This window comes from Phyllobates terribilis, unplaced genomic scaffold (genome assembly GCF_046119375.1).
Source record: "Phyllobates terribilis strain yellow unplaced genomic scaffold, ASM4611937v1 Scaffold_11__3_contigs__length_659146591, whole genome shotgun sequence".
Taxonomy (NCBI): Eukaryota; Metazoa; Chordata; class Amphibia; order Anura; family Dendrobatidae; genus Phyllobates; species Phyllobates terribilis.
The window spans coordinates 507,093,150-507,118,466 of NW_027362771.1; the positions used below are offsets into that span (position 1 = coordinate 507,093,150).

General features: G+C 45.7%; 1 protein-coding gene across 4 annotated transcripts in view; it reads left to right on the top strand.

The window, feature by feature from the left end:
• Positions 1 to 25,317, top strand: part of ADD2 (adducin 2) — a 311,888-nt gene that overhangs the window by 240,785 nt on the left and 45,786 nt on the right. For all 4 annotated transcript variants that reach the window (XM_073653585.1, XM_073653587.1, XM_073653588.1 and 1 more), the window contains exons 2-8: positions 10,497 to 10,716; positions 12,674 to 12,812; positions 18,973 to 19,124; positions 21,762 to 21,842; positions 22,571 to 22,720; positions 22,821 to 22,964; positions 23,065 to 23,163. In XM_073653585.1, coding sequence (XP_073509686.1) covers positions 10,534 to 10,716; positions 12,674 to 12,812; positions 18,973 to 19,124; positions 21,762 to 21,842; positions 22,571 to 22,720; positions 22,821 to 22,964; positions 23,065 to 23,163 — 948 coding nt within the window. In that variant the 5' untranslated portion in view covers positions 10,497 to 10,533. The remainder of the gene's footprint in view (positions 1 to 10,496; positions 10,717 to 12,673; positions 12,813 to 18,972; positions 19,125 to 21,761; positions 21,843 to 22,570; positions 22,721 to 22,820; positions 22,965 to 23,064; positions 23,164 to 25,317) is intronic.

The window sequence follows — 25,317 nt, forward strand, 5'->3', positions numbered from 1 at the left end:
GGGACCCCAATATCAAAGAGGATTTATACTATTGATAATTCCCAGGAGGAGATATATAGGATTTATAAGTGACACATTGTTGCACTGCGGTCCTCTGGAGACTTGTCTTAGGAGCATCAGCTGCATTTGGGGGGGGGGGTCTGCTGGTTTACATACATTTTGCCTACAAAGACTGCAATATGGATGGGATACAGCCGTGACGAAACACTGTAACTACAATGCCGTATTCCTGACACTGTCCCTGAAGACTACATTGTACTTGAATTAGAGACTTAATTAAGGAGTGTTTGTGTAACTGAAGATGCGGTCTCACATTTCTGATTCTGTACGTGGGGCGACTCCCGTCCTTTTCTGCTGTGTCTGTAATTGTGGAAACGAATTGGCTGCCACTCAGTAATTGTGGCATGTAACGCTGAGCTGCTGGGTTCAGCTGGAGTGGCGTCTGTGCCGGGCTTTGGCAGTGATAGGTGTGCTGGGCTGGCAGCAGCTGTGCTTGTAATGTGTGCGCAGAGATGCAGCGAGCGCGCGGTGCGAGCATCCATCCCCTTGTCCGTGTCCTAGCAACTCCAGAGATGCTGCAACCCTGGGAGGAGGAGGAGGAGGCGACAGGAGAGGGAATCGTGCGCAAGTAACTGATTCATTGCCAGGCAGAGCGCCCCCTATGGTGTTATATAGTTTCAGCTGACTTCTTTCCATTAATGGATGATGTCTTTACCAGATGAAGTCGTGATCGGATTTACTGTTCATTTTATAGGGACTCTACAAAAAAAAATACAACACTAGAGACGATTTACCAGTTTAATCCCTGTCCACATCATACTGCGAAGATTAAAATGTCTCCTTGTGTTCCAGCCGCCATGTGTCAGACGTTCTCCTTCCCCATGGCTCGTGCTGATGGACACGAGCTTGAAAAATGGCTGCCTAACTGTTCTGTCTGAAAATTATATCAGGTCTCCATCTGAAATCTATTTATCAGGTGTCTATGAAGGCGTAATATAGTGGACGATGAGTTTATGCACCATAAACCGTAATTCGTACAGCTACGCATCATGTCCTCTGACCAGGGGACAACAGGGCGAGGGCATCACCATTAGTGTATAGCTCATGATAATGGAGGTATGAGACGGTGCGGCATGTGCCCCGGGTCCAGGAGGGATGCCAACCAGTCATGTTACCTTGGCCAGAGTTATGGTGGCAAACTCAACATTTGCCCTAGGTGAAGGAAAGACTAGCTACAGTCCTAGAATAGGTGTGTAAGTTATGGCTCCAGATCCAAGACTAGAGCGGTAATAAAGTACCAAAACCGAGTTTATTACATACAGGCTAGGTTCTTTCGCCAGATTTATCAGTGACTTACATCAGGCTGCACCACTGCACACTTGCAACAATAAAAAATTATATTAAAAAATGTAGAACTACTTGCCATCTGTCCCGGATTTCCCAGGGCAACTGGGCTGAAGGAGAGGGGTTTATATATTACCTCCACCCAAAGGTGGGTGCCCCAGGGTTGGCTGAGCAAAACTATGATGTGTCTGAGCCCACCAGAATCACGCTGAGTGTTCACCTATTTGCAGCACCTAAGGTTACCCATGTCTGTCAGTGGTTCTTCTGCCAGCATTAGATCTCTTGTAAGGCCATGTTTACACATTCAGTATTTGGTCAGTATTTTACATCAGTATTTGTAAGCCAAAACCAAGAGTGGAACAATCAGAGAAAGAGTATAATAGAAACACGTCACCACTTCTGGATTTTTCACCCACTCCTGGTTTTGACTTACAAATACTGATCAAATACTGAGCATATGAACATTAGAGGAAAGCTTTTCACAGACAAAACTTTCCCAACCCTGACATCATTTCACCCGGGTAATGAAAGTAAACTACTCCCTTCCTCTCATCAATCTCTCAGTGCTGTGTATAGGTTTGCTTAACTTAGTTATTAAAGAGTTTTTCTGTTTTCAGAAAATTTATGAACCCCGGCTCAAGTTTGGTAAAAAAACAACATGTGCGTTATTCATCCTCCCCGGGTCTGGCGCTGAGTCTTCGGCGCTGTTCACGGTGTCTGTTGTTGTCTGCAGCGCTGACTTCACATCGCCAGTACTGCATCCAATAATTAAGCTCAGCGTCTCTGCCCTAGTTGGCGGCACAAGCCACTGAGATCACTGATTGGCTGCAGTGCTCTTGACGTGACTTCTGCGCTGCAAACAATAACAGGCATAGGAAGCAGCAGTGGAAAGTCAGTGATGGACCCAGGGAGGATGAGAAAAGCAAAGTTTGTTTCTTTAACACAAACTGCAGACGAGGAACAGATGTTTTCCAAAAGCACATTAATCGTCCCATACACAATAGACAAAATTGGGCCAGTCAGAGGGATTGGCCAACACTCTACCCTGCCTGATGATGTCGGAGGAGACAAGGGTCGGGCATTTTGAATTTACACGTCTGACCTTTTGTTATTCAGGAGATAATCTTCTTCCGGGGCCAGTTTGGCAGCTTCTTTCCTCTCTTTTTTTGCAAATTGTCTCTTCAGAGAGGAAGAGGACTAGAACTCTAATGCCACCTATAGGAAGCAGCCATCCTAAAAGTCTTTATCAACCCTTTACTGAGCCTTTTCATATGACTTAGGATAAAAGCCAAACCAGATATCTCAATTTGCAGACACAGTGTTTCGGGGTACTGCCCCTCCTCAGTGCAAAGTGTGAGATCTATTTTGGCTGGGTGAGAGGCGTCACTCTCCGCAAGGAGAAACGTTACCCCTTGGATCCCGGTCAGACGGCTCTCACCCAGCCAAACCAGTTCTCACACTTTGCACTGACGAGGTGCAGTACCCCGAAATACAGTGTCTGAAAATTGAGATTTTGGTTTGGCTTTTATCCTAAGTCATATTACAAGATGCGTTAATGGGTCGATATTGACTCCATTAGAGTCCTAGTCCTCTTCCTTTCTGAAGAGAAAATTAGCATATTTCCCAGAGGAGCATTGCAATGCTTAAAAGTCTCCTCACCTTGGTATGTCAGGCTTGACATGTCACTCTCCGCAAGGAGAAACGTAATCCCTTGATTCTCTCTTTTTGAAAACACAAGAACATTTGTAGCACCCTGGGGGCTCGGTTGCTACAGAGGTATTGCACCTCATCCAGATGTACGATATCTCACTCTCAGGTAAGGATGGAGTGTGGATCAGGACCCTGACACCTGCATGCATTACACCACATTTCCGGGGGGCAGGGCGACCGTTATGCTCCAAGTAGAGCACGACAGTCCCTGTCCCTGGCTGGAGTGGGGGGAGGGAACACCGAGGAAGGGGGAACCCGGTAGTGCAGGAGCAGGGAGAAAGCAGTTCCTGGGTGCACCTAGAGGGAGGTATAAAAGGTGGGCACCATCTTAGATCAGGGTTGAGTTCATGGAGAGAAGTCAGTCAGAGAGAAGATGTGACAGAGCAGGACTCTGTGGAGCTCAGCTCCGGACGCGGGTCTAGCCTGTGAGGCCCAGTCAGCACTGAAGAGAGAGAGAGAGTTGGGGAGAAGAAATGAAGAGGAGCGGAGGAGGCTCCAGGAACACAGAGGAAAGAAGGGGCCCCAGGGGTGTGGACCGGCTGGTAGCCACCCTACGCCCGCATCTACCTGCGTAGAGGGGTCAGGCCAAGGGGGAGACCGGTCCCCGAAACTAGTGGAGGCGGGGAACTACCCTCAGCTAGAAACCGGAGGCTGTGACATTTCATGTGGTGCAGCCAGTCACTATACCCGCTAGGAAGGCACCACATAGGATCAGGGAAACTGGCGCCGAGGTTTACCCAGAGAAGGCCCGAGGCAGCCGGACAGAAGCGTGGTCACTGGTGGGGTCTGACAGGCCAGAGGAAGGACACGCAAAGGGGGTCCTGCGAAGCGCTCCAAAATTATCTGGGAGTTGGCCGAGCCCCCTCACCTGGTGAACATGGTGCGACGCGGGATGTTACAGCCGGCCGGAGTAACGTGGAATGACGAACTGTGAGTAAAGATCCTGGACTGCATTACAGGGACTCTGAGTTATTATTCCCATCACCCCCATCATCCACACTTGCTGCCCTGAGGCTATACTCCTCCCGTGGGGAGTTATACTACACTCTGCTGCACCCACAACACCAGCCCCAGCGGTCTGCCCTGCAGCGGTGGTTCAGGTTCACTCTGACCGCAATCCACGGGTGGCGTAGTCGGACATTTGAAAATAATGAAAACCACATCAATAGACTGCCACTGGTTTGACCACCCTGAGCCACGGGACCAGGTCATCGCCACGGTGACTACAACCCCCAGCATCCACAAAAAGGCCCGGTTCCGGGTTCCCCACACGGCCCAGGGGGCGCGTCAACTTTGGCGTAGTCGGCATGATTTTGTGCCCGCAACCAGCGGGTACTGCGTGCCTGAAAAGAGACTGTTTCACTGTACAGAAAATGGCGCCCGCCCCAGAAGAACGGACGCCATGATGTGCGCACCAAAAGACGACAGGAGGCCACCTCCCATCGTGGGCCAGGTCCCAGAATGGCGCAAAGGACGGAGCCCACCCCCAACAGCCATGAGTGCGGCTGCAGAGATGTTCATCAAAGTGGGGGGGCTGCCCCTGAGAGTGATTGTCAGAAGAGGGCCCCGGGACCACCCACAATGCGGGCGGAAAGAGAAGAAAACCGGGGGGCAGGGTGTGGTTTGGATCAGTCTCGGCAGACCACACCCGGAGATGGCAAGCAGCACCAACTCCAGCACCCTGACAGGTGGCTTGCTGCAGGCCATCGCAGCCCCGTACAGCCTCAAGGAGCTGATGGCGCAGCTCCCAGGAGGAGACCCGGAGTTCCTTCGGACGGCGTTGGAGGATTTGGACCGGAGGATGGTCCAGGCGCAGCGAGAAGCTGTAGCGGAATGGAGAGAAGAGATGGCCCGGCGGTTCGCGGCCCGGCAGCACAGGACGCCGCCAGCACCGACCAGCGAGCCAGCCCCGGAGGACGAGGAGCGGAGGCCGGAAGCTGAGAGCAGCGCAGCCCTGGAGGCAGGTAAGGGGGACACCCCTGCCACCAGCCCTAATGCCACCAACCTGCCTCTGGACCCTGTTGCGGAGCCAGACGTTCCGGGCGTCGCTACTCCTCCCCCGCTCCCACCGCCGGCACGCAGGCCCCAAGCCGTGAGCCCCGTCGCCAGATCGAGCCTCAGGCCGTGCCCCCTGACCTCGGGTGCGGTCGGAAGCGGCTCGCTCCAGGCCCAGTCGCAAGGCCTGACATCTCCAGGCGCCTCTGAACCGCGTGCGCCCCCGGTCCCGAAGCCACCACCCTTAGGGGCCGACCTGTACAGCCAGCTCACAGGGCCCGATGGCGAGCCGGTCCCCTTTCCTGAGGGATGGGTTCACCCTCAGCAGCGGAAGAACCTGTCCGCGGAGGCCGAGGTCCCGCCCACTCCGCTCCTGCTCGTACCACAGCCAGTCGCCGTCTCCCAGCTCCCGGAGGAAGAGGTCCAGATCAAATGGGACCAGACCGGGGAGGATCTGATGGGGTTTGCACAGGAGACGCGGGCGGCCGCAGCTCGCAGGCAGGAGTTCTGTGAGCAGCTTGAAAAGGAGGAGCGGGCGCGGCGCCAGAAGAGGGAGCAGCTGCAGGCCCGGAGCGTAGAGGAGAAGACACGGACTCGTAGAAACCCCCAAGCAGCACGTGGTCCTAAAGTAGCTGGGACCGTGGTAAAGTTCCACCAGGAGAAAGGGTGGGGGTTTATCCGGGACTCTACCACAGCAACTGACCTCTATGTTGACAGGAGGGATGTGGAGGGCCATCTGCCAAAGGGACACCGGAAACGGGAGCTGTTCCCGGGAGATCGGGTAACATACACCCGGCATCGAGGCCTAAAAGGGTGGTATGCCCTCAATGTCCAGAGGGTAGAAGAAGAACACTACCGAGAGCACTACTACCCAGAGGGCCCGGACGGGTCTGAAGAGTATGGCGAGGAGGAAGAGCGTGCACAAGGGGGACACCGCTATTAAAGGAAAATGTGAGTGCACTGTGCATAGTTGCCCGTTAGGGTACAAGAAGAAAAAGTTCACCCCGGACGAGGACTGTTGCCTGTATGTTGTTTGCTGAAAATTACCCGGAGACTGGTTAGTAATGTCCGGCTGAGGACTGGGAGCAGCCAACTCTTTGTTTGTATCCGGCTAAGGACTGGGAGCAGCCAACTTTATGAACTATCCGGCCGAGGACTGGGAGTGGTCAACTTTGTAAATAGTTGCACTTCTTAAAGTGCCCCCTACTGGTTTTATAAGGAACTACAGCAACTGACCTCAGAACAAAAACCCGTTAGAGGTGGCCGAAGACGAGGTCCGGCAGCTAGATCAGCTATGCCCTGCAGCCACCCCAGGGCCTTCGTTGAGGGTTTACGAACGGGTCCCTCATGTTTAAAAGTTTTGCTAAAGTTTGCACCTTAAGAATGGACACCTGGTCGCAGCAGGAGCTGTAACTTACTGAAGGACTCTGTCGTAATGATGCTGCTGAAAGAGTTTTGTGTTTTTCTACTTGAAAATCCGTTTTAAATTTGTATGCTGAAAGTCATATTGAAAGTGAAAAGTTTTGTATGATGACCGTAACTTCTAAAAGAAAAATTGCCTCCCATAAAGGGATGAGTTATAATGGTTTATAATCTTATATGTGGATGCATTCTAAAAATTTGCATGTTTTGAACTGTCTTTTACTCTGTTCCAGCCCGCGGACGTGCTGTGATTTACCAGGGGGGAATGTAGCACCCTGGGGCCTCGGTTGCTACAGAGGTATTGCACCTCATCCAGATGTGCGATATCTCACTCTCAGGTAAGGATGGAGTGTGGATCAGGACCCTGACACCTGCATGCATTACACCACATTTCCGGGGGGCAGGGCGACCGATATGCTCCAAGTAGAGCACGACAGTCCCTGTCCCTGGCTGGAGTGGGGGGAGGGAACACCGAGGAAGGGGGAACTCGGTAGTGCAGGAGCAGGGAGGAAGCAGTTCCTGGGTGCACCTAGAGGGAGATATAGAAGGTGGGCACCATCTTAGATCAGGGTTGAGTTCATGGAGAGAAGTCAGTCAGAGAGAAGATGTGACAGAGCAGGACTCTGTGGAGCTCTGCTCCGGACGCGGGTCTAGCCTGTGAGGCCCAGTCAGCACTGAAGAGAGAGAGAGAGTTGGGGAGAAGAAATGAAGAGGAGCGGAGGAGGCACCAGGAACACAGAGGAAAGAAGGGGCCCCAGGGGTGTGGACCGGCTGGTAGCCACCCTACGCCCGCATCTACCTGCGTAGAGGGGTCAGGCAAAGGGGGAGACCGGTCCCCGAAACTAGTGGAGGCGGGGAACTACCCTCAGCTAGAAACCGGAGGCTGTGACATTTCATGTGGTGCAGCCAGTCACTATACCCGCTAGGAAGGCACCACATAGGGTCAGGGAAACTGGCGCCGAGGTTTACCCAGAAAAGGCCCGAGGCAGCCGGACAGAAGCGTGGTCACTGGTGGGGTATGACAGGCCAGAGGAAGGACACGCAAAGGGGGTCCTGCGAAGCGCTCCAAAATTATCTGGGAGTTGGCCGAGCCCCCTCACCTGGTGAACATGGTTCGACGCGGGAAGTTACAGCCGGCCGGAGTAACGTGGACTGACGAACTGTGAGTAAAGATCCTGGACTGCATTACAGGGACTCTGAGTTATTATTCCCGCGCACCATCACCCCCATCATCCACACTTGCTGCCCTGAGGCTATACTCCTCCCGTGGGGAGTTATACTACACTCTGCTGCACCCACAACACCAGCCCCAGCGGTCTGCCCTGCAGCGGCGGTTCACTCTGACCGCAATCCACGGGTGGCGTAGTCGGACATTTGAAAATAATGAAAACCACATCAATAGACTGCCACTGGTTTGACCACCCTGAGCCACGGGACCGGGTCATCGCCACGGTGACTACAACCCCCAGCATCCATAAAAAGGCCCGGTTCCGGGTTCCCCACACGGCCCAGGGGGCGCGTCACATTCGGCAAAACGTTCATGTGTGTAGGGGTCCGGAGAGATGGTGATGGCCAAATGAATGCTCAGCTATCGTATGTGTATGACCTGTATCAGAACGGCGATCACCAGGACCCCTTCATTGTTTTTCAGGCACAGCTCCATACACTTAGTAGTGGCACAGCGTTAGTGGCCCTGCAATCAGCTGAGAGGTGAGGTTGTCAGAGACGGACACCCTTGGATCTGATACTAATGGCCTATCCTATGTCCCTTTAAGACAAGTCATCTGTATCTTATACATGCACTGGTTTGCAATTCCTTCATCTCAGGAATCAGGTTCAGGACATGGATGATAAAGCGAATGACCTTACATAATGCTTACCGCTGTTTACTAATTTTCAGCGTGTAAGTAGTTAAACCCCTGGCCGCTGCAGACAGCACATTCAGCACTGCTCATAACCTGGTGCCAGTTACTCGGCGCTAGATTTATAGTATAATTTTGATGTGCTGAGGCGTGCATTTTAATGGCTTGTGAATGTGCAGTTCTGGGACAACAGGCTGATCTCACAGCTTTAATCCTCTCCGCAGACCATCCTGATGGAGGCTGGACTCAGAGGCTCATCATAATCATTGTGCTAAGTGCTTGGACCCGAGCGCGCCAGAGTGATGTGCGGAGATATAATGTACCAGGAGAAAGACTAATGCGGTTACATACCGGCTCTTTGGAAAGCTTCATGTTTAATGACTAATAGCGGGGCCTGGATTTTCCTTTTAGTTTTACCTGAGTAGCTTCTGTTACCTTAAAGGGGAACTACAGACAGATTGATCTTTTGATATGTCATAGATGCATGCGAGAAGATCAAATTGGTCAAGTATGATCACACACCACCATGATTTTGAGAATGAAAGGGTACTGAAATGGTTCTTAAAGGGGTTGTCCAGTCTTAAGCCACATGCCCACGTTGAGTATTTGGTGATTTTTTTATCTCAGTATTTGTCAGCCAAAATCAGGATTGTCCAGTGCCGACGCCGGGAGTGGTTGTCATGTTACCACAAGTATGTGATATATATACTCCTGGCCACATTCCGACTAGATTTGTCCAGCCTCGATACACTTCCATTGAGCAAGGCAGTGTCCATCTAGTCTGAATGTGGTCGGGAGGAGGTGTGTCACATACTTGCTTTCACAAGACCACCAGCCCCGGAGAATCCTTACAGCGCGCAGTGCAGGAGATGTGAGGATTCACAAGCCTGCAGTCACATAGAGTGTCTGCAGACTTGTCGCTTAAGAACGGACAACTTCTTTAAGAGTATTCAAGCCTTTTTGGGACTGCTCAAAAATTTCTGACACTAAAAATCAAACAGAACAGTCATTGATTTGAATGGTTTTTAGCTTAGAGTTTCCGTAAGGTTAAGTTCCCACTATAAGTTTTTGAAGATTTTTTGACATTCTGTATTTTCGCTGCACCAAAAACGCAGCATCTTCCAGTTCCAGCAAAGTGGATTGGATTTCTAGAAATCTCATGTCCACTGTGCTTTTTTTTATGCGGTTACACTGACCAGCGATGCGTGTTTGAAAGGCGCAACATGTCAATTTCTAAAACAATGCTGAGTTTTATGTACAGATTTTCTCCATAAAATTGTATTATATGGCAAAAATCCGCATGTAAAAACTGCATATTCGTTTTTAGTCCATTTCCGTTACGTTGGCACCCTAGGCAAACCACAATGAATGTTAGCCAACAATGGAGGCCATATGTCTTGATGAAGGTCAGAGAGTACTACCCTGAGCTCGGCAGAGCTATTAAGAGACCCGGTATATACTGACACTGGAAAAATCTAGTGGTGCTCACACAGCATCAGTGCAGGAGCGCACACAGCCTGGTTGCTCTCATTCCTGACTTCTATCTGCAGTTGCTGCTCGCTACACCTGAAGAAGCCAGCTTAGGCTGCGAAACGCGCATTGTGATGCTATTTCAAATTATATAACTGCATGTTAGTTAGATTATAGCTGATGTGTTCATTATAGCACACAGCCGAGTTTCTGGTGCTTCTATTAGTCCATAAGTTATATGCCGGGGAGGCATAGAGATTGAAATAAATGCATTTAATAATATCACTGCCTTCCTACCATTAGTTAGAGAACAGTAAGTAATAAATTATTATACATCATTGACACCAAATTTAAATAGGTCGAATAATTGCCACATGTACTAGCGTTCCTATTGGCCAGAATTCAATTTTTATTTTCGGACACTTACAAGATCTAATTAATTGACACACAAAACAATCATACATGTAACAGAATAAAGGGGAAGAGAAAAAAGGAAATAATCAAGCAGTGTACAAGCGCTTTCTCCTATTACATCATAATTTGCTAGTACTCTGCCTCATATTGATTATTGAGTTTGTTGGTTGCTGATATCATATTCACAGATCATAGCAAGCTATGTAAAACCCACCATTTCTAACAATGTGATGGGTTGTCTGATATTACATACTGACCCACCCTCTTTGTAACCCCCAGGACTCATGTGCGGTGGAGACAGAGATAATCCACAAAGATGAGCAACCAAACCACCCCCGAGGCTGTGACCTCCCCTCCTGCGGAAGGACCAAGATACTTTGAGCGATATACCGAGAATGACCCAGAATATCTGCGAATTCGGAACATGACCGCCGACCTGAGGCAGGATTTCAATGTCATGGAGCAGAAGAAACGTGTAACCATGATTCTACAAAGTCCGGTGAGTGGTGACCTGGAATGGGGTAAGAAAAAATGCATGTGTTATGTGTAAATGTGCTTGCACATATAGCTTGGTCTGAAGGTATGCTGACTATTGGATGAACTATGACCACGGTCATGGTCTTTGCAGTTCTTCAAACATACTAAATACATAACTGGCGAACACAGACAGAAAATGACCCCTGTGCATGAACAATATATAGGCCCTTTGCAGCACACAAGCTCCTAAAAATGCAAAATTTAACCTGATTTGGAGGTAGGAATGGGCCCCCTTACCTCTTGGGCCCCTGTATGGCCGCACAGGTTGCACCAATGATATTTCCACACCTGAAACACATAGACAGGAGCTGAAAAACTGTACAACATTGTTTTTGTGTACGTAGCGTCCAGACAAAGTATTCAAAGGTGTAACTTAGAAGAGGGCGGCCCATTGCAAAGATTAAACTGGACCCCCATTATCGTTCCAAGTTTTGCCATCCAGTCTGTGTTTATGCTTCAAAAAATAGAAAAAGTGGCACTCACCATCCATAAAAATTCACGTTATTTTGACATTATTAAAAACATGTTAGAGGGTAAGTGGGATGTGCTGTGGACAATGGCCGTTTCACATATAACAACACTTCTATGGGTCCCAATCTCCAATCCCCAGTCAACATTGGGACTCATTGAAGCGTTGTTATATGTGAAACGGCTGTCGTCCACAGCGCATCCCGCTTACCCCCTAAGATGTTTTTAATGATGTTGAAATAAAGTGAATTTTTATGGACGGTGAGTGCCACTTTTTCTAATTTTTGAAGCATCTATTATATTTGTCTCTCATCAAGTTGAGCACCACGAGATCCATGTAGCCATATGGTGTATTGCAGGGGCTCTGATAGTGCTGAACCACCTTTTTGATTTTCTATTGAGAAGCTTTGTAATTTATTTATTTATCAATACAGGAAAAATCACTGATGAAACACTGATGGTAAACACTGACCAAACACTGATGAAACACTGATGGTAAACACTGACCAAACACTGATGAAATACTAATGGTAAACACTGACGAAACACTAATAAAACTTGGATCCAAAAAATACTCAGACCAAACACTGATGGTAAACACTGAACAAACACTGATGAAATACTAATGGTAAACACTGATGAAACACTGATGGTAAACACTGATGAAACACTGATGGTAAACACTGATCAAACACTGATGGTAAACACTGATCAAACACTGAAGAAACTTGGATCCAAACATTGATGAACAACGGTCCGTGCTTTTACGTATAAGAAAAATTACTGACATCTGAATGTCTGAATGAGGCCTAAGGCCATGTTCACACGTTCAGTATTTGGTCAGTATTTTACTTCAGTATTTATAAGCCACAACCAGGAGTGTGTGATAAATACAGAAGTGGTGACGTGTTTCTATTATACTTTTCCTCTGATTGTTCCACTCTAGGGTTTTGGCTTACAAATACTGAGGTAAAATACTGACCAAATACAGAAAATGTGGACGTGGCCTAAAGGGGAGTCCTACCCAGGTTCTTATCACCCCACCGTAGAGTGGAGTGGAAAAAACAGTAACGGCCACCCCGCTCTCCACGGCCCCTGAGCAGTGGCATGGTCGGGCTCTGTCATACGTCCATCCTCGTGCCCTCTACTATCTTACCTTCCACTGTTAAAGCCCTGTAATTATATGATGGCTGCCATCATTCTTTTGACAATCAGGTGATATCTTTTTCCATTGCTGATAGCTTTTATGCTGATATTTATCAACCCAAATGGGTAATGCAGGGGGGCCCAATGTTATCAATTGTATTTGTTTTTTTAAATGATGAATTCTGTCTGAAAAACAAAGATGAAAACCCGTCTCTGTATATAGCCGTGTAACAATGTTATGTTATTTTATGTCTGTTTTATTGTCTCCTTACTTCAGTCTTATATCTGCTTCCATTTACTTTCAGTCTTTTAGGGAGGAACTGGAAAGTTTAATTCAGGAGCAGATGAAGAAAGGAAACAACTCCTCCAATATCTGGGCTCTCAGGCAAATCGCTGACTTCATGGCCAGCACGGCGCCATCTGTCTTCCCCACCTGTCCAGTCAGTACGTTCTTCCGCTTTCTCTCTAGGGACTTGGTCAGGGGAGGGTGAAGTTACTGAGATGTCCTTTCTCAATATCATTTACGTAGCTTGAAATTATTTAAAACGCAACTTAACCTTCGTCGGAAATTTCCACACAAGCTTTTATCTTCTGAGCTGCAGAATGACGATGAGGTTCCTCTGCCCCAACAGAAGACACGGGTGTTATAAATGGCCCATGATCAGCGTGGGGCCTGCTTGCAGGATTTGCATTAAGGCCAGGATCCTCTGCCTGTCCTAGTAATATTGATGGCTGTCAACGTGTCAGTGTATAGTTCGATGCAAAAGAGCAACAAATATGAATTTGCAATGTCCACAATGAAAAAAAGAGAGCACCACTTTGGGGCTCGATACAACAAGACCAGCGTTGTTCACTCCGGTCCTGATGAGGAGACTTTCTGGAGTCAGACATTCCTGATTCATGAAGAGGGGCATGCCTCTTCGTGAGTTAGGGACATCAGACGAGTGGCGTGCCTCTGTGTGTGACATCTTACTCCTGTCGCTGCTGGAGTAAGATTTGTGACGTAGAGTAGTGTCATGAATTTAGTGATCAACGGTTGCGAAGCCCTGTCTCACCCCAGCTCTACTCACTTTGTCATAGCTAATCAAAAATAGAGCGAGGGAGTCAAAAATCACAACATTTTAGAGCCAAAATGTTGCAATTTTTCAAAGCTTTTTACGTCAAAATACCAGTTTAAAAGCTTTGATAAATCAGGTCCTTGGACTTATACATGTTCAGAGGTTCTCCAGTCAAATGGATTTGGGCTTGCTTATGTTTTGACTAGTACCTGTATTATAATTAGGGATGAGCGGACCCGTGGAAGTTCGGGTTCTGGTACCCAACCAAACTTTATGCCCTAAGTTCAGTTCGGGTACCAGCACTTTACCCAAACTCTCTCTCTCTCCTCCCGAACTTCACCTAGAACTCCGAACATTAAAATGGACTTCCTGGAGAAGTCTGTGTTAGGAGTTCAGCACCGGACACTAAGTGTTCCTTAGCAAATCCAGCCATATTCTGCTGCTGTCGCAGGGGAAAGCAGGTGTCAGGAATAATAGGTAGACATCATTAGAGTCTGGTTTCTAGGAAAATTTAAGATGTTGGTGCTCAGTAAGAGCTCCATAGCACATTACATCGCATTGTGAGCTTATGTACATGCGGCAGCGCACAGGGGCCAGCACAAAATGACTGCTCAAACAAAGCACAAGTGCTAAGTGCACTCTTGACGTGGCTAAACCATTTAGTGCACCTTCCCTCCTACCTGTTTTCTATTCTTCTGTGTTCTCTGACTCCTGGAAAGCCAGAGCTGCCAACCAAGGAAGATGGGACAGAGATAGATGGAAAACAAGTAGGTGGTAAGGTGCATTCAACTACTCGGCCACACCAAGGGTGCACTGAGCGCCTGTGCTTGGTTAGAATAGTCATTTTGTGCTGACAGCCTGCCTTTAAGTATGGACACTTTTAGGTGACTTAAATAAGGAAATATTCTACCTTACAAGCAATGCACCTAGAGGAGAATGCCTCCATACGTGCAGAGTCCGATGGAGCATGACACGATTTCTTTCTGTTAGATTTATAGAGAATTACAGTATGCATATACAGTATATAAAATTGGCGGCCTCATACACCTCTATTGTAGCATTATTTGTGGCGCCATACAGAAGTGTGCTGTAATATAGCCTTATGCATAAGGTCCTAAGGGTCTGATAATACTATCCCATCTCTCTATAGTATTCTAGCCTCCTTCCATTAGTATTGCATTGTGTCCAGGAGGCTGAATGACAACTGCTACTTTATTTTACCCACTGAAAAAAAAAACGTATTTAACCCACGAACAGTACAGACCAAAAGTTTGGACACGCCTTCTCATTTAAAGATTTTTCTGCATTTTCATGACTTTGAAAATTGTACATTTACACTGAAGGCATCAAAACTATGAATTAACACATGTGGAATTATATACTCAACAAAAAAGTGTGAAACAACTGAAAATATGTCTTATATTCTAGGTTCTTCAAAGTAGCCACCTTTTGCTTTGATGACTGCTTTGCACACTCTTGGCATTCTCTTGATGAGCTTCAAGGGGTAGTCACCGGAAATGGTTTTCACTTCACAGGTGTGCCCTGTCAGGTTTAATAAGTGGGATTTCTTGCCTTATAAATGCTGTTGGGACCATCAGTTGTGTTGTGCAGAAGTCTGGTGGATACACAGCTGATAATCCTACTGAATACACTGTTAGAATTTGTATTATGGCAAGAAAAAAGCAGCTAAGTAAAGAAAAATGAGTGGCCATCATTACTTTAAGAAATGAAGGTCAGTCAGTCCGAAAAATTGGGCAAACTTTGAAAGTGTCCCCAAGTGCAGTTGCAAAAACCATCAAGCGCTACAAAGAAACTGGCTCACATGAGGACCGCCCCAGGAAAGGAAGACCAAGAGTCACCTCTGCTTCTGAGGATAAGTTTATCAGAGTCACCAGCCTCAGAAATCGCAGGTTAACAGCAGCTCAGATTAGAGACCAGGTCAATGCCACACAGAGTTCTAGCAGCAGACACATCTCTTCAACAACTGTTAAGAGGAGACTTTGTGCAGCAGGCCTTCATGGTAAAATAGCTGCTAGGAAACCACTGCTAAGGACAGGCAACAAGCAGAAGAGACTTGTTTGGGCTAAAGAACACAGGGAATGGACATTAGACCAGTGGAAATCTGTGGTTTGGTCTGATGAGTCCAAATTTGAGATCTTTGGTTCCAACCACCGTGTCTTTGTGCGACGCAGAAAAGGTGAACGGATGGACTCTACATGCCTGGTTCCCACCGTGAAGCATGGAGGAGGAGGTGTGATGGTGTGGGGGGGCTTTGCTGGTGACACTGTTGGGGATTTATTCAAAATTGAAGGCATACTGAACCAGCATGGCTACCACAGCATCTTGCAGCGGCATGCTATTCCATCCGGTTTGCGTTTAGTTGGACCATGATTTATTTTCAACAGGACAATGACCCCAAACACACCTCCAGGCTGTGTAAGGGCTATTTGACCAAGGAGGAGAGTGATGGGGTGCTACGCCAGATGACCTGGCCTCCACAGTCACCAGACCTGAACCCAATCGAGATGGTTTGGGGTGAGCTGGACCGCAGAGTGAAGGCAAAAGGGCCAACAAGTGCTAAGCATCTCTGGGAAGTCCTTCAAGATTGTTGGAAGACCATTTCCGGTGACTACCTCTTGAAGCTCATCAAGAGAATGCCAAGAGTGTGCAAAGCAGTCATCAAAGCAAAAGGTGGCTACTTTGAAGAACCTAGAATATAAGACATATTTTCAGTTGTTTCACACTTTTTTGTTGAGTATATAATTCCACATGTGTTAATTCATAGTTTTGATGCCTTCAGTGTGAATGTACAATTTTCACAGTCATGAAAATACAGAAAAATCTTTAAATGAGAAGGTGTGTCCAAACTTTTGATCTGTACTGTACATTAGCTGATTCCTCTAGGATTTGCAATGCTTCCATTTCTGTGTGCCAAAACCTATTCCATTATGGGTTTATCAGCTGTGGGACACAACTGCCGGTGACAGCGGATAATATTCAGCCTGTGGTATGGTGCGGGATGTAACATTTAGGCCACAGCCCCACTATCAGTATTTGATCAGTATTTGGTCAGTATTTTTTCTCAGGAGTGGGAGCCAAAACCAGGTGAGGAACAATCAGAGAAAAGGTATAATGGAAACAAATCACCAATTCTGCATTTATCACCCACTCCTGAGAAAAAATACTGACCGAATACTGATAGTGGGGCCATGAACTTAGTGTGTGTGTGTATGTAACATACATTGTGTGTGAAGAGGATGTGAGGTTAGGTCAGGCCTCCTTCACACATACGTGTGGTGTCTACTTTTTTCCCGGATACCACAAGTACCCATTATAACCTGCAGTACTATGCACATGTCCGAGTGATTACACACCGTGTGTCCATGCAAAATACACGGAGACATGTCCGATTTCGTCCAGCAGCACGAATGACAAGGGCCAATACAAGTCTATGGGTGAAAAACACATACAGCACACGGATGGCATCAGTGTACTATCCATGTGCTCTGTAATTTATTAATTTATTTATCCATACCGGAAAAATACGGATGACACACTGATGGTAAAACGGACTGACGGATAACACACTGATAGTAAAACGGACACACGGATAACACACTGATGGTAAAACGGACACACGGATGACACACTGATGGTAAAACGGACACACGGATGACACACTGATGGTAAAACGGACACACGGATGACACACTGATGGTAAAACGGACACACGGATGCCACACTGATGGTAAAATGGACACATGGATGATACAATGATGGTAAAACAGACACACTGATGGTAAAACGGACACACAGATGCCACACTGATGGTAGAATGGACACACGGATGACACACTGATTGTAAAACGGACGCATGGATGACACACTGATGGTAAAAGGACTGACAGATGACACACTGATGGTAAAATGGACACATGGATGACACAATGATGGTAAAAGGACTGACAGATGACATACTGATGGTAAAACGGACACACAGATGCCACACTGATGGTAAAATGGACACACAGTTGACACACTGATGGTAAAACGGACACACAGATGCCACACTGATGGTAAAATGGACACACAGTTGACACACTGATGGTAAAACGGACACACGGATGCCACACTGATGGTAAAATGGACACATGGATGACACAATGATGGTAAAACGGACACACAGTTGACACACTGATGGTAAAACGGACACACGGATGCCACACTGATGGTAAAATGGACACATGGATGATACAATGATGGTAAAACAGACACACTTATGGTAAAACAGACACATGGATGACACACTGATGGTAGAATGGACACACAGATGACACACTGATGGTAAAATGGACACACAGATGATACACTGATGGTAAAATGGACACAATGATGACACTGATGGTAAAATGGACACACAGATGACACACTGATGGTAAAATGGTCACACAGATGATACACTGATGGTAAAATGGACACAATGATGACACTGATGGTAGAATGGACACACAGATGACACACTGATGGTAAAATGGACACACAGATGATACACTGATGGTAAAATGGACACAATGATGACACTGATGGTAAAATGGACACACAGATGACACACTGATGTTAAAATGGACACATGGATGACACAATGATGGTAAAACAGACCCACTGATGGTAAATCAGACACAAGGATGACACACTGATGGTAAAACGGACACACAGATGATACACTGATGGTAAAACGGACACACGGATGACACACTGATGGTAAAACGGACACACGGATGACACACTGATGGTAAAACGGACACACGGATGGTAAAACAGACACATGGATGATACAATGATGGTAAAACAGACACACTGATGGTAAAACAGACACACTGATGGTAAAATGGACACATGGATCATACAATGATGGTAAAACAGACACATGGATGACACACTGATAGTAAAATGGACACACAGATGACACACTGATGGTAAAACGGACACACGGATGACACACTGATGGTAAAACGGACACACGGATGGTAAAACAGACACATGGATGATACAATGATGGTAAAACAGACACACTGATGGTAAAACAGACACACTGATGGTAAAATGGACACATGGATCATACAATGATGGTAAAACAGACACACTGATGGTAAAACGGACACATGGATGACACACTGATAGTAAAATGGACACACAGATGACACACTGATGGTAAAATGGACACATGGATGACACACTGATGGTGAAACGGACAAATGGATGACACACTGATGGTAAACACTGATGACACACTGATGGTAAACACTGATGACACACTGATGGTAAAACAGACACACGGATGATGGAAAACACTGACGCCGGTTCCAATTTTTCACATCCGTATTTTATACAGACATGTGAAGGAGGCCTAAGGTAGACTGAGGCTCATTTAATATTCAAATAGCCCCAAATGTAATATTGCTGCTAGTCTTCTGCCTTTGTCTGCCAACCATTGCTCTTAATGTTTCCTTGATTTAACTTCTGAAACCATAACCTTCATTTTCCAGACTCGTCCATGGTGGTGCCTATCAATGACCTTCACTGCAATGATCCTGTCCCCTTGGCAAAGGGTGAAAGGCTAATGAGATGTAAACTCGCCAGCATCTACAGACTCATAGACCTCAATGGCTGGTCCCAGCTCAGTGGTACTTTTGCTTCAGTGAGTAATTTGCCTTTTAGGTTAAATTTCCACAATGAGTTTTTGGTGCGTTTTTGACGCTGCTCTTACAGTTCCTCCAGCAAAATGGATGGGATTTATAGACGTCTTATGCCCACTGTGCTTTTAGACAGTATAAACTAACCTGCGGTGCGTGTTTCAAATCGGCTGCATGTCAATTTCTCTTGCGGGTACGTTGAGTTTTATGCTCAGATATTCCCCATAAAATTGCAGTAAATATATAAATCCACAGGTAAAAACCATGCATTTTTAGTGTGTATCCGCTACTAAAACGCACATGTGATGCACACATGGCTGTATAAATAAAGTTTTTCAAAGCCAAATACCAGGTAGTATCAAAAACAAAACAGCTTTATTTAAAACATAACACACCAACAAGAGACAAAAAAATGCACTGTCAAAAACAAAATAAAAACATGTAAAAAAACGGACACAAAAATGCAATAAAAAATTTAAGTCACGTAATTTAGTTAATAGATGCAGAAAGTCTGTAACATCAAAAACTCATCATGGAAACGTAGCCTTACTCTGCTAATATGTTGTCTCCTAAGACCGGTAATGAGACTGATCTCTGATATTATTGTGTTGCCATCTCTTGGATCCCCATATATTGGCAGTATTGGGGTCTGCTGATCCTTGTGTGGCACTCTGGAAAGGAAAGGTGGGCTCTTATTTCATCGATTCATATAAACTTCAGTGGAGAGAGTCTTATGCACACATGGTCTCTTCCTTTTGGAAGTGTGAGCAAAGGAGGTGTCCTATTATTTATAGGTGGGACTCGGCATTCATCATGTATCTGGCCTATATTTCGATGTGCAATAGAAGTTTCAAATAGTAATAGCTCTTTAAAAGGGTTGCCCCCAGGCATAGTTTGGTATAAAAAACAAACCAATCTATATTCACCCTTCCCAGGTCCAGCACTGAGTCTCCGCCTCTGCTCCTGAAGTCTGATTGGCTGCGGCACTGATGTCATGTCGACAGGGTGGCAGCCAATCAGTGAGCTTAGCAGGAAGTTCTGTCTACACTGGCAAAGCCGCTGAGCTCACTGATCAGCTGGTGACGAGATATCAGTGCCACAGCTGATGCCAGACATCAGGAGATTCGGCTGAGACAACATTTGTGAGACGCAGAACAACTGAAAAGATGCTGGAACTATTTAGGGAAGAAACAGGCAGCTGCCTGCTTCTTCCCTAAATAGTTCATGTATAATTTGGAGGTGTGCATTGGGTCATTGTCCTGTTGTAGGATGAAACTGGCTCCAATCAAGCGCTGTCCACAGGGCATGGCGTTGCAAAACGGAGTGATAGCCTCCCTTATTCAAAATCCCATTTACCTTGTACAAATCTCCCACTTTACCAGCACCAAAGCAACCCCAGACCATCACATTACCTCCACCATGCTTGACAGATGGCATCAGGCACTCTTCCAGCATCTTTTCTGTTGTTCTGCGTCTCACAAATGTTCTTCTGTGTGATCCAAACACCTCAAACTTTGATTCGTCTGTCCATAAAACTTTTTTCCAATCTTCCTCTGTCCAATGTCTGTGTCCTTTTGCCCATATTAATCTTTTCCTTTTATTAGCCAGTCTCAGATATGGCTTTTTCTTTGCCACTTTGCCCTGAAGGCCAGCAGCCTGGAATCGCCTCTTCACTGTAGACGTTGACACTGGCATTTTGCGTGTACTATTTAATGAAGCTGCCAGTTGAGGAGCTGTGAGGCGTCGATTTCTCAAACTAGAGACTCTAATGTACTTGTCTTGTTGCTCAGTTGTGCAGCGGGGCCTCCCACTTCTCTTTCTACTCTGGTTAGAGCCTGTTTGTGCTCTCCTCTGAAGGGAGTAGTACACACCGTTGTAGGAAATCTTCAGTTTCTTGGCAATTTCTCGCATGGAATAGCCTTCATTTCTAAGAACAAGAATAGACTGTCAAGTTTCACATGAAAGTTCTCTTTTTCTGGCCATTTTGAGAGTTTCATAGAGCAAACAAATGTAATGCTCCAGATTCTCAGCTAGCTCAAAGGAAGGTAAATTTTATAGCTTCTCAAATCAGCCAAACCGTTTTCAGCTGGGCTAACATACTTGTGCAAGGGTTTTCTAGGGTTTTCTAAACATCCATTAGCCTTCTTACACAGTTAGCAAAAACAATGTACCATTAAAACACTGGAGTGGTGGTTGTTGGAAATGGGCCTCTATACACCTATGTTTATACTACAATAAAAACAAGACGTTTGTAGCTAGAATAGTCATTTACCACATTAACAATGTATAGAGTGTATTTCTGATTCATTTAATGTTAGCTTCATTGAAAAGAAAAGTGCCTTTCTTTCGAAAATAATGAAATTTCTAAATGACCCCAAACTTTTGAATGGTAGTGTACGTGTGGTGCACAGTCTCTGCCTATTGATGATGCCCATACTATTAGATCAGGCAACCATATAAGTGTACCCCACAAGGATAGACTCCCCAATTCACCCAACTAACACTAAAGGGACTCGCTAAAAATAAAAAAATGTGAAATAAGAAGATAAAAATGTTATATAAAATATGAGATATTGGTCAATATTAATTGTTCTATATTTCTATGTTTTCTAATATGCTATGTTATGATTCTTCATTTTCAGATAAGGGTTAATAAAGAACAAGATCACTTCTTAATCAGCCCGCGTGGAGTGGCTTGTAATGAAGTGTCGGCGTCAATCCTAGTAAGTAATGAAATAATTAAAGGAGCTGATAGACTGTAAGTAACGTATAATTAATGACTTATGAGTGTATGGCCTAATTTCTGCTCCCATCATCACTGCAGAATACTTATGGACGCATGAAATAATGAAAGTGTCCATACTGGAATACCCCTTTAATGTGTATTAGTGCTCGTGTACAGGACCGTAAAAATCGGTCAAAAGCTACCCATGGTTTTGGTGGACAGCATTCGTCCCCATGTTATTCTACAGGGATGAGCACATGTCCGATTCTTTCCTTAGACCGAGTTGAAGTGAGGAAAAATTTGCAGCATGTAGGATTTGCAGCAGAGAATCGTATGGCACTAGCCCATTCAACTCTATGGGTCCGGGCAAAAAAATTGGACCTCACTCAGATGACATCCAAGTGCAGTCCAATTTTCATGGACCGACAATATACCGTAGAGAACATGGAGAAACTTTTTTTTTTTGCCACGTCTGTGAAAATCGGATAACACTTTGATCAGAGTGTGATTAGGATTGTAGGACCGATTTTTTCAGATGAGAGAGAAACCGTCTTGTGACCCGAGCCTTAAGTAATTCAGCTAATGATCAGCTTATAGGGACATATGTTTAGCCCTCTTCATTTCATGAAATCTCACTTCCACATTACTTTCTCTGTGTCTGATTTGGGGGCTTCCATCACCTCTCATTTCCTTTCATCCGATGCCGACTGGCAATGTCATTCACAGGTAAAAGTGAATATTTTGGGGGAGATGGTGGAGGTCGGTAGCTCTATCTTTGAGGTGGACACCAGCGACTTCAGTCTACACTCAGCCATTTACTCAGCGCGGCCCGATGTGAGATGTATCATTCAGCTCCATACAGCGGCAACGACGGCGGTGAGACATAAGAATTATATAGGACATGGGACGGGGGGGTGATCAACCATTGCTGGTCACACAGGTCTCCTGACTGAGGAAATTCTTGTGGTCTTCACAGGTGTCGGCAATGAAATGTGGCCTCCTGCCTATCTCCCATGACGCTCTGCTGGCAGGAGAAGTGGTGTACTATGATTTCAATGGAGACATGGAAGAAGAAAAGGACAGGATTGAACTGCAGAAGAGTTTGGGACCAACGTGCAAGGTTCGGCCATGTCTTTTCTCCATGACTGGTTTCTGGCTCTTCCTCGGTGCTGGCTTTATTTCGGAGGCGTTGCAGAGAATAATTGTCCTTTACCTTCTAGGTTCTTGTCCTGAGGAATCACGGGGTTGTAGCTCTGGGCGAATCGGTAGAAGAAGCTTTTTATAAAATTTTTCATCTGCAGGCTGCCTGTGAAATCCAGGTAGAGTATAGATTATTGTAATGGATCTCCAACTCAAATGGCAAAATGTTTGCCTCCGTCGGCTTTTCCCTAATTTGCTGTGTATATTTCTTCTGTAGCCTTCAAAGATCGCCAACCTGTGGCTCCTACAGCTACAATACTACAACTTCTAGCTGCCCTGACAGCCATGTTGTAAAAGCATAACTCCCAACATGGTTGTCAGGAGATCAATGGATCAAAGACCAAAATTCTCCAACCTGTGGATACCCAGCTATTGCCAAACTACAACTCCCAGCATGCAGCCCGTCATTTCAAACTGTAAGTTGTATTAAAGGTGTCTGATCTGCCGACAGTCATGTTGGGAGTTGTAGTTGTGCAGCCGCTGGAGAGGTTCACATAGGAGACCACCTGTGTACGTAATCAAATAATGGTTCCCAGAAGTCTCCATGTTAGCCTCCATAATAAAACCTATAGGGGGATGCTCCTGAGCGCTAATGCTAAGTTTGTAGATAGATCCCGACAAACAGATCCCCAAGTTACATATATAATGCATGTTATCTATAGTGTAGACTCCTCATGTGGGGCAAAAGAACATTTAAGACCCCCTCAGGTTGAAGGGGCCAAATTTGTGGTGATGTATTACTGTATTGACGGTGGTTCTGGTGATGTATTACTGTATTGATGGTGGTTTTGTTGATGTTTTACTGTACTGACGGTGGTTCTGGTGATGTAGTCATGTAGATGTTGTTATCTTAAATTTATCAGACTCGATATATAAACATTATAAGGTCAGTGTGCTGGACTAAAAGTACAGCTGTCTGAATGTCTGTCAGCTGAAAAAGAAATTGACTAAAGCCTCCATACACTATAGCTGTCTGATCGTTCGGCCGGCAGCTATCTTGCCCCGCTCTCCCACATACAAGAGTGCTCACTCTGCCGAGCATTTTTGTGTTCTCTATGAGAGCCGCTGTTAGACATCTCTGGTAGCAGCTTATCAATTAGAGAACAAAATGATCTACAGTCCGATATCAGACCTGCTGAATTATTATCTCCTTGATAATCATCAGTCAGAGGCCCCCATACACATTGGGCTGTCAGTGAAAGCTGTTGATATCGGTGGGCTTGGCCAAATTTAGTCTAATGTGTATGGGGGTCTTAATTAGTATCTGAAGGGTATGGGCGCTGTTAGGATATGTGCACACGATACATGACTTCTTTTAGAGTTTTTCAGGCAGAAGACGCTTCAGGACACATAGTCGTCATTTTGTTCTGAATTAACTTTTTTTGCTTTTTTGATTTTTTTTTGTTGTCTTTTCAGACATCTTTTACCCAACAGCTTTTGTTTATTTTTTATTTTTTTAATAAACTAGTAAGCGGCTTCCAAACAGAAGACGCCCATATAATGGACTGGTCACTTCATTTAGCCACTTCATATGTTAGGAATCTTGAAATGGTTAAAAAAACCTCAAAACACTGAACATATGAATAGCGAGTCATCTGTACATTGCAGTGTATGAGTTCATTGTTTTTAGCATATATTTAGCACTTTTTCAGGTGGTTTACAGAGCAGATCTGCCAGAAAAAAAACGTTGTATGCACATACACTTAGTCTGACTGATCAGTAGGGGGCGTACCACTTAAAGTGCCTAGAGCAGCATGAATGCCAAATACGGCCCTGGGGCCAGTGTGAGAGCTAGAACTACAGGTTGCATCATTATCTGTTATTTAAATGCATGTATTTGAGGGCTAAAGATAATTTTTGCAATTGGGTTTCAGTACAAATGTTGCACCATTTTGCTTTTACAGCCTCTTTGTTTCGCTGCACCTTCAACTTTGATGTGGTCTGTGGCCATAAATCAGCCGAGAGGAGCTCAGAAAAAGACACACAAAAGAGTTTCAAACTTCCAATCAGACTCTCATAGTGAGCTGACTGATGGATTCTCAGTTAACCCTTTCTACAGCCAGTAATAGACGGTGCAACACAGAGGCTATAGAAAGAAACAGTGCAAAATTTTTAATGAAACAAAATTGCAATTTTGATTTATAGCCCAAATTACATGCAGTTAACAATACAACAGGCAGACTTGTATTACCCTACACACTCCTGCCCTCTATGTGCCATTAGTGGCATATGCCAGAACTGCCCAATAGCGTCCACAATGTTTCTTAACCCTA